General features: G+C 42.0%; 1 protein-coding gene across 9 annotated transcripts in view; it reads left to right on the top strand.

The window, feature by feature from the left end:
- Positions 1-234: 234 nt before the first annotated feature.
- Positions 235-10,794, top strand: part of ephb3b (eph receptor B3b) — a 57,875-nt gene continuing 47,315 nt past the window's right edge. For 7 of the 9 annotated variants that reach the window (XM_019346071.1, XM_025898946.1, XM_025898943.1 and 4 more), the window contains exon 1: positions 236-952. In XM_019346071.1, the coding sequence (XP_019201616.1) occupies positions 889-952 (64 nt within the window). In that variant the 5' untranslated portion in view covers positions 236-888. Of the gene's footprint in view, positions 953-10,794 lie in introns of all 9 variants that reach the window. The other 2 variants (XM_025898944.1, XM_025898947.1) reach the window with 1 other exon arrangement.

Genomic DNA, 10,794 nt, shown 5'->3' with positions numbered 1-10,794 from the left:
CACAAACAAAGGCTGCTCCGGGGATAAGTACAGAAAAATGTAGCGATGCATTCTTGTTTGGAGCAGAGACAGATTTTTATTTTAGAATAAATGTGGAAACTAAATGATTGTCAAGGTAGAGTTTTTCAGTGCAGCTGCTTCAGCCGTAACCCCTCCTCTTGGTCCCCCCTTGGTCTCTCTCGCTCGCTCTCTCTCCCTCTCCCTCTCTCTCTCCTCTCCTTATTCATCCACCGCCTTGTGCTTCATTCCAGTGCACAAGCCGAGCGAAACAAGACGGTTTACGCGGCAGCCAAAGCCGATAAATTCGCTCAGGGAATAAATATCTATAAACCGCGGCTCTCTCCTTATAGGAATACCACTTGACGCACGTGAGCGTGCACGTATGGGACTATACAGCATAATCCTGACAGCACTGCCGCTATCTCTGCCTCTGCTCTGACTATAGAGAAAGTGCTTGGATCTCTCGGAGAAGGTTGGCATTTCCATTTTTTCTTTCTTTTTTTGTTACCTAGTATCATCCAAACGCTGCTGGAAATATTCTCCGGATGGTGACCACGGGCTGGACTACCTGTTTTCAGTGCATTCACTCAATGCGAGGGGAAGGGACAGTGAGACTTGCGCCTGTTGTCTTTTCCCTGGTTTAATAAGGCACTTTGGAAATCACTGAAAAGGGGAGAAGGGCTGACATTTTTCATATCAAAGGCGATATTTGATCTGAACTCTCACCTCTATGTGTTTTGGTGAATGGAGGTAACTCTGGTCCTGGAGGTTTGACACAGCGGGGACCGGGACGGGACTGGGTGCGTGGAGCGTCGGATCACCCAGGATTGTATTCCCTCCTCACTCTCTCTGCCGTGGGTCTATTTACATGTCCGACCTGACCGCTTTATGACAATGGATTACTTTCTGCTTTTATGCAGCCTCTTGCTGCCTGTGGTGTCTGCCGTGGAAGGTAAGAAATTTTAACTGTTCTGGAGGTTTCATGTTGCAGCTTTCCTAAAGCCTAATATTTCTCCACACCAAGCGAGTCCGCACCCGTGCCTCTTAAAGGCTGGGCACTGCACCCTGAAGCTCATGTAGCCGTACCCAAAAAATCATGATTCCATTTCTACCCCCGAATTAATTTCATTTTGGAAGTGACCAGCCGTGGCTGTTTTCTTTCTTTTTTTAAGCATCTCTAATGAAATTACTGACTTTACCGGCAGCCAGGCGCTGTGGCCCCGGTGCAGGATTCAATTGTTATGCGTCCACGAAAGCTCATCCATTTCAATGATCGTTGTGTATTCTTTTTTGGAGCACAGGATTGTGAGGGCTGCCAGTGCTTTCTTTGTCACTTAAGGACATTCGCTCCACACTGTATCTCACTAGGGAGTCGCGGCTTTCCCCCCCACGCACACACACCCAGCACTTTCCCCAGGTCAACAGCGTGCATTTTAAGGGATTGCTTCGGTGTGTGGCCTTCTGACATCTGGACGCGTATATTTAAGTGCGCTCCAAAAGAACGGGGGGAGTGGATCATAACCCACATTTTGAATATTTTTTTTATTAATCTGAAAAATCTGAAACGCGACGTGTGATTTGCTAAAGTCGTTTTTATGACTGAGTTGTTTCTTCTCTCATCTTTGCAGTAATTATTGTTTTAGTTTTATCAATGTTTTTATTTTATTTATTGTTTTTATTAACGTGATATGAATTTGGAAATCCTCAGTTATATATTTCTACCAGTTTCCTCTGACAGCTCATCTGTCTTAGCTCTGTGTGGATGTTTGCAGTGCGTAAAATCAATGAGAAATTCCATCTGTCGTTTTTCCCAGCGATGTAAACGACTGTCCCGCTCTTCTATTACGTCTTCCTCGTACTTTGTTTCACTCTGCGATGTTTGGGAATTTAAAAAAAAAATATGGACTAGTCGAAATAAGGTTGAAAGAGGCCTAAAGCTTGAGAGTATGAATGTCGGAGCCCAGGCGAGGCTCCCGGTTGGCTTGTGATGCCAGTAGGAAAGTAGGACAGTGGGCCACTGGCTCAGCAAACGCGTCTCGGTCTCAGCTTATTTCTCCACCTGTCCACATAACGTCTGAAGTTTTTGTTTTTTCACTCTCAGAAGCTGAAAAAAGGTTGTTGCTGATGGATATTTTTTCCCCAAGGTACATTTTACTTTCTGCCGATTTGTCACCGATTGTTTGAAATACAAGTGGCGCACCAGCTTTCCACTAAGAATAAACTAGCCTGCTGTAGATACACAGGGCCTTTGATTAAAAAAAAAACTGACAGCAGGCTGCACGGAAAAAAGAGTTTAGTTTTATTTATTTATTTATCTGCAGTGGAAAGTCGTTTTGTCAGCTAAACTAATACAAACACAAATTATTCTAAATGAAGATTGTTTTACAGCCTGCCACCACTGAGATCGCTCCCAATCCATGTTGTCCACAATTTAAGAAATTCTTATATCCCACACTCTCTTGAACTCTACAGAACCAATTATTCTGATTTCCACGCAGTAATATTTCCTCGGTCAGGATAGAGTCAAAACTCAGTTACTAAGAGTGACTTTAGTAACAGTATGGTTACCGGTTAAGATGTATTTTGTTTGGTTTTATTCATTTATTTAATTAATTCTACACAAAAGAAGACCGAAGTAGGCTTTGATTTTAAAAAAAGAAATATTTTCACTGAAAATCTTTTATTAGAACAATCAAATTCTAATATCTATTTCCACCTTTAAAAAAAAGTCCCATATATCTTTTTTCTTCTAAGGAACCTTGAATGCCTCTCAATGGCCCCTGTACCTCACCGGACCCCAGTGAGGAACCACTGACTTAAAACATATGGCTTTGAATGGATGAGTGGATTCCTGTCGTACAAAAGTTGTGGGCTAAAGAAGTAGACACCGGGAGTGAACCGGGAAAGGGAGACAGAGAGCGAGAGAGGGCTTGGCCTTAACAAAAGCAGAAAGTTTTCCTTCGGACTGCTTGAAGTTGATGTATTTTGTTAGAACAATCTATTCCCTACCTAAGTGATGCCATAAACTCTGCTCTACTGACCTGGCTGGGGGTTTACCTAAACTTGTAATACAGCCGGATGATTTATGGCTGCTGCTAGGACTTCTTTCTGGGATATATGGGTTTATGGAGAGTTAGGGAGAAACAAGCGGCCCGGCGGGGGGACGTTTGCCCAGGCCCACTGTGCGCCTCTCCGGTCCCGGGGTCACACTGCCCGCGGAAAAAGCTGTTAATTATTTCATGTTTTCTTTTTGCCCCTTTGGTTTCACATTTGATATTTTAAAAAGCCATGTAGGATAAAAGTCACTGCCAAGGTCTTCAACAGTGTAAATTCAGTTTATTTGTAATCGTGTAATTATGGGACAGTTAAACCCAGTGTTTCTGAGTTCTCCGTGGCAACATCAGCGCAAAACATTAATTTGACTCCTCATTCAGCATACCTCATTTAACTGATTGGGTGTTTGATGTGGCGCACATCAGGCACGTAAAAGCATGACGGTTGTTTTCTTGCTGGATTTGATACTTCTGGTAATTTTCTTAATGTGGCTGTACACGAAACCTTAACATAAGAGTTATTTATGCTATTGAATTTTATGTAATCTTTGTTATGGGTTGGACTGTTCAGGTGGGTTAAGTGTCTTAATTGTATCTCAGTTAAATAAGAGATGAAACCATTAACCTGTGTTTATGTCGGGGTTGACTGATGGCCTGGCGTGTAGGATCGTCCTCGGTGGATGCTACCGTGGCCTTGAACTTTGAGGTGCTTAGCAGAGTGCTGTGGAGACAAACTGTGTCGATAATTGTGCTCTTTAGTGCGCAGATGTTTTGGGAGAATGAAGGCACAAAAAAGTATGAAGGGGCTCCCTGATGATATTCAGGACAGGCAAAACCGGCAAAACACCCCGCTAATACTATACAAGTGTCTTAAGAGCAGGCTAGATTTTTTCTTATTCTTTTTTAATATATTTTTCTGTAAACTCAAACACTGGACCCACTGGAACACATTTTTTACTAAACTTAGACCGTTTTTTTATTGTTAGCTGAAGCCACATACACAGCGACAGAGAGTTCCCCAGTCCTTTTTTTTTTTTTTTTTTTTTTTGCTATTTATGGCTGTGTGTTTCGATGACTGATTACGCACAAGCAACGGCTTTGTAGCGCACATGTTTATGTTTTTATGTGGGTGAGATCACACCTCCACGGGAGCTTTCCTGTGCCTGTTTGCAGTTGGCACATTTCTCATCAAACTCTCTCCTGTGATTTATTCTCGCTCTTTTTTTCCAGCAGGGGAGTCCCCCTAGTCGTCATAAACATGTTATACATACATATATATATATATATTTAATTATCAATTCCAGGTTGTGATTAATATATTAACAACACATACAAAAAAATATGCGTAAACTCTGTCCATACCGTAAACGCTTGAGTCTTATCGAACTTGATTTCTTTCTGCTCCTTTGGTCATGTGACTGCTTGATTGATATTTTTCACTTTACCCGTGTACAGATTTCAGGTGACCACATCTTGCTGAAACGCAATTAACCTTCGTAATAAAGAGAGTAATTGGGACATTCTGGCCGGGACTAGCTGTCCCAAGGCCTACATACACCGGGCTTTATTTAAGGGCGCAGGATCAGTCTGTGTGGCCTGAGCGGGACTCCCAGTGAAGCAGCTAAGTCAAACTTTTCCTCCGGAGCTCGTCTACATAACATTCAAAAGCAAATTTACTGAACAAATCTGTTTAAGGTCGTCATTGAAGTAACAAAAGGACATATTAGTGACCCTATGGTGCCTATCACAGAGACCATTGAAGGGCTAAGTGGATGTGGCGCTAAAGAGGCGTGAAAGTGAATTTGCAAAATAAAAGCGTCAGTTCTGCTAATCAATCATTCTACAAGGGGATGTGGAATCTATCTATCTATCTATCTATCTATCTATCTATCTATCTATGTTAGCTTAATGCGATTATGAAAGATATATAAGATGAATAAAACATAGATGCACAGATGGACACCCTCAACACGGGAATGCGTAAAGTCTCAATTAATGCGGTCTTATTGATCTAGCCATTCGCCCTTGCTCAGCCTTTTGAAACCACAGATTCAGGTTTCATTCGGAACACTTACTAAAGGTAATAAACAACTCATAAGGATAATTATCGATATCTGCTGAATCAATTGGCCCGATGAAGGAAGACTGTGTATGTTGTGAAATATACCCCAAAATGCATTTCAAATAGTAGCAGTGCTATTATTACTACTACTACTAATTATAATTTATTATATATAAGTATACATATAATTTATTATTATTGTTGTTGTTATTGTTTTTTGCTGCAAACTATATGTTCACTACATTTATAAGTATATTTTCTACATAATGAAAAGTCTATCTATCTATCTATCTATCTATCTATCTATCTATCTATCTATCTATCTATCTATCTATCTATCTATCTATTATTTTCTGGCTCTGGCTCTGATTGGATTGCATGCTGCACTGCATGATGATCTCATCCTATTTACATTTTTCAATGTTTTGAACAACAAACAAAAGAAATGATAAAGTCATAAGAGGCAGTTATGCCAGTCAATCAGCCAACAGGGATCCCAAACCGTCTGCAGGTCGTATGGTAGGCTGGAGCCGCGTTGAACAGATGCATTCTGACATAGGTTCAGATTGGCGTAAGGCGCTCGGGAAGAAATGGCGAGTGGATGACGACATGTAGGGAGTTGGGATATGATGGTACAGGGGAGCAGTCTGGTGGTTTTCAGGGTGAGGGGTTGGATTTGGATCAGCAACCCAGAGGGCAACAGAGCTGACAGACTTTACAGATGCAGCGGGCCTGCGGGAGCACTCATGCACACCGAAGGACGATTCATGGCTCTGACGGCGGCATGGAAAGATTCACCGAGCTGGAATTTCACATGCAGACAAGCGGCAGCCATGTCAGGCCTGCATGAGCCTTCATACACCAGGAAGTGAATGAGCGAGGATTACTAGTCAAAATAAGGGAGCAAGAATGCAAATATGGATATAGTCAAAACAGGATATTTTTTCTGAGGAACTACAGTGAAGAACAATTAATGAATATGAACCTCAATGTGACACAAAGAGTGTGACCGAGTCAATTTTCCTATGTTTGCTTAGGGCTTTAGAATATGGAGGCAGGCTGCAGCGTCGCTTCAGCTTCAACAAAACTGTACCGTTTCAGACATATAAGTAAAACAATTACAGAAATATAATAGTTTCTCTAGGATGTGACTACTTTGCCTTAAAATATAGTTACAATAATCCCACTAAGCAGTGTTTATCATATCAGCGACTATGTTTATATCCACCTCAGATTCACCAAATATTTATATTGGACATGTACACGACACTGTTAATGAATGACAGTGCCATTAGTCGAGTTTATATAACATTCTTGTGATTACAAGAATGTTATATAGACACATGCACTATTAAGTGAAGTAAAGCACGTAAAATATTTTACCGCACAGAAACCATGACGAATGTAATCACACGAATATACGCGTGTATGATGTTTAACTGGGTTTATCCTACTCACATTACTGCCGTGAGGACTTTGTTGTTACGTTAATGTAAACAAGCACTTGTAAGTATTCAGAATTGATGGTAGCTTTACGAGAGGTGGTTCCAGATCTTTTTTTTTAATGCCAAACAAAATGTGTGCGTACAGTTTTTGTGTATGGATTTCCTTGCATATGGCACTGTGCGCGCAGTCTGTCCTGGTCTCCAACAGAGGGGCCTTGTGGGATGGCAGGTCTTTGACACTCAGTGTGGAGAGCAAGCAGGGGAGGGTGAATGTGTCTGGGCCAGCCCACCACACAGACACACTGCTGCTGTCTATAGTTAGCCAAGCAGAACACGAGAGAAAGGGAAAAGAGACACACACAGACACAGGGAACGAAAAGGAGAGCAAGGAGAGATTTTTCACTTACGGGCAGGGGGCAAGATGGGTTGTTCTACGGGAGAGGAGTGTGTTTGGGAGATTACAGGGGTTAGGGAGGGTTTGTGTGTGCACTGCTGGAGGTACAGTTTGTCCATGTGTGCAGTCTCAATTAACTTTTTTGTTTTTTAAGTAATGTTTTGACTGCATTGAGAGATGGAGGCACTCAAGCTCAACGTCCAGCAATGCTGATATTTTTTTGAATGAGAATCTAGTTTTTAAAAACACCTGTCAAATATTAAAAATAAGATCTCTAGTATATGTATATTATTCCAAACTTTTATATAACCTGATGACTTTTGTCCTGCAAACTCCCTGCATATTAACCTTTTAATGTGTAAGCTGATGGTCGATTCATTGATTCAATTTTAACTATATAAAACTAAAGCGCCAAATCACAACAACGGTTTTCTCAGGGTGCTTTGACTACAGAAAAAAAGCCATAAATCAGATGAGGAAGCACATCACTAAATTGAGCCTGAGTGTGATATTCCCCCCGCTGTGTTTAACTGACTTATGACTTGAATACTGTTAAAAAAACGTTAACTTAATAATAATAATGGCTGTCTGAGCTGACATTTTATAGGCTCTGTCTGCTACTCAAATGACCATGTGTCAGAATGTTCATATTATAGGTGAGTTAGTATCTGCTGTGCTTTCCACTCACGCTCAGCCCATGTCTTGTGACCCCTATCGAGAGGTCATGAGGTCATCTATTTTTTGATGTGGGGCTCTCTCCCTAAGGCTAGTCTTGTTCACGCTTCGCAATAGCTGAACAATCAAAGCCCAGAGCTTGTCCTATTCCAGTGGGGGAAACAAAGTATATCATAAAAGAGGATGTGCATATTTATAAAGACAAACTTTGGCAACTTTTCTAAGGCTCACATGTAAAAACTCACAAGCAGAGCAGGTTTAGAGCACAGTGGGTGACTGATGTGTGCACGACTCCATTTTGTCCCATATGGCTAATCTGTAGATGAGTGGTGTTTGCATGTAAGACTCAGTCTGCTTATGACAGACGACAAATAGTAAGCATAAAAAGCTAACGCGCCTCTTGCCTCTCGGAGAGTCGAAAAAGACCGGGTCAGCGGGAGGTTTGAAAGGTGGAGTTTAAAGGAGCACACTTCTCCTCGCAGCAGTTTGATCCACCTCAGGGCATCCTCCTACCATTTCTTTACGAGCTACAGGCTCTTGTAACAAATTTTTGCCAATGGAGCAGAAAAGAGATCTTTGATATTTGTCTTTGAAAATGGCTAGTTACATCTGTCGGGAGAGTGGACACAGCTGTAAAACAGCGTGCCTTCAGGGGGAATAAAGGCCACATTACCTGGTTTCAGCCTTTGCCGGCCTTGTTAAATGTAAGAAGGAAAGAGAGATGCAGGAAGCAGGGAGGGAGATTTCTTTGTTGAGTTTAACCATAGCTGGGTGGTTAATGGTAAGACATTTTGTGGCAGACAGCCTAGCTCCAGGCCCTTATTCCTTTTCAAGAGCAGAGAAACAGCTTTTGCTAATTTTCAAATAGCCATCCTGAGTAAGCCCATGTGTGATGATAGGCACTGCTTCAAAGGAACAGCTGTAGTCAGAACTGATGTGATGGGCTCAAATGTCCACTGTAATTAACCATAATGCATGTATGAGAACAGGAGTGTATATTTTACTTGGTAAGAGGTCTGCGCGGGAGTGTTCCTGCTCACACTGTACAGTGTTGCAGTAGAACTCTATTACAACTTATTGTGCCCCACTTCTCATCCTGGGTGTCAAAAACACTAACCACCCACACTTCATCTACACTTCACAAGACCCAGGAAGACTCCCCACCTCTATTAAATATTTCTCCCCCTTTTTTTCTCTCGTCTTCTGGAGAATGGCGGGTTTAACTAGACCTCTGCTCTCTTATCAACAGCTCATCCTATTCACTCTGAACATCTTAAACACGCTCTCCAGCACAGCTCGCACAGGGTGGGTGAAACCAACACATCTGGGTGACAGAAGCAGCAATAACATGTGACCCGATGTCCATATTTTTACATAATCTCCACAGTTCCACCCTGCAGCTTCCCTTCAGACACTGCCGGCTGTGGGGAGCATTTACTTAACCTCGGCTCACAGTGAAACCGAGTTTCAGTGACACCGTGACTTTTATGTTCCAAGTGAGTGCAATATTTAGAGGACGCTGAAGGAAAGGTAAAAAAAAAAGCCTCAACGACTGTTATAAAAGTAAACATTTCATGAGGGCAATCTTACAAATGTAGAGGTGTCACTTTTGGCATGTTGTTACTCAGATTGCCCTAACACCTGCCCATTTGGTCGAAGTGTAGCTCACATACAGCTATAAAGCGATGTTTGTTGCTGAAACAGAGGCCACCCTGTGGTTTTGATATCAGCTTCAGTCATCTCAGAAACCTGGTGTTTCACTGTTAAAGAAACTTGTTTATTCCGGTTTCTTTTTTTCTCACAGTAAGACGAGCTTAATTGGTTTTGCTTGTATTGCACACAGGAACTGCTTTCATTGCATCCACGTATTATCTGTGAGTAAGTCCTGCAAACTGATATCACTGCAAAATCAAATGGAGATGAAAGTTGCCATACAATGAGTACAACATTTAGAGGACGCTGAAGCAAATGTAAAAAACTAAATAAAATAAAATAAAATAAGCCAACAAATAAAAAAGCCTCAGCGACTGTTTTAAAAGTAAACATTTCAGGGCAATCTTGCAAATGTGGAGGTGTCACTGCTGCCATGTTGTTACTGAGTTTGTCCTAACACCTCTGCATGTGGTAGAAGTGTAGATGACGTATGTGGGATAAGAAGGAAACAGAGGCCACCCTCTGGTTTTGATATCAGCTTCAGTCATCTCACAAAGCTGGTGTTTCACCGTTAGAAGAAAGTTGATTTCTAAGTTTGCTAATTTGGGACAATTTTAAACACTCTTCTGTGTCTTTTGTACCACCATGCCTGTTTGTCAGAGTGCTTGCTGGCTGTGACTTTAACAGGGATTTGACAAGTGCTGTGAAACACTAATTGCATGAGCCAGATGAAAGCACCACACAATATAGGCTGACCTCCTCCCTCTGTGCCAAGTCAGGCCATAAACGGCTTCCCCTTCCCCTCTTACACCTTATGGAAATCCCTTGTGACCTTTCTCTCTCTCTCTCACACACACACACACACACACATTGAACGCACGAGCGGTGACAGTTTCTTAATCACGCGGCTGGACACACATGTGCACATAAACCCCACAAAATCTTGATCCTTACACCCGCTTCTTAGGGTCAGAGCCCACATCTACATTCATTCACTCCTCGGCTAATGAATCAATCGAGTGGTTCCATTCATTTCATTTCTGTCAGACCCAATCGATCAGCCTCTTTCTTCCTGTCCTAACAGAGCAGCGGGGGACCTCAGAGATTGAGGGGAGGGAAAAAAGGGGGGTGCTTGAAACATCCAGACAGTTCAAAGACTCCTCATTTCTTTTTCTCTTTGGTTTAGTAGAAATGTAGTTTGAGAGCGTTCAGAGGTACTTATGTATGTGAACTAAATGAAAGACAAGGGATTAAAAAAAAATTATGCTAAAAATTATACACGGTATTCAGCGTTCATCTTACCGTTAGCGGGAATCACAATTTAGCACAGCGGATTCTGTTGATGCTGAAATGGAATAGCAGATAGAAGGTAGCAATGATGCATAAACTAGCCCACACTCCTCTGGAGTTTGAGCCTCTAACTTGGCTAGGGGAGCAATGTGTTTGGTGAGTCCAACTCTCGCCACGCTCCACTCCCCCACTGAGTCAAAGTCAGAAAGGTTATGATTTTTT

Source organism: Oreochromis niloticus, linkage group LG15 (genome assembly GCF_001858045.2).
Source record: "Oreochromis niloticus isolate F11D_XX linkage group LG15, O_niloticus_UMD_NMBU, whole genome shotgun sequence".
NCBI classification, from domain to species: Eukaryota; Metazoa; Chordata; class Actinopteri; order Cichliformes; family Cichlidae; genus Oreochromis; species Oreochromis niloticus.
This window is presented reverse-complemented; position numbering and strand designations above follow the sequence as displayed.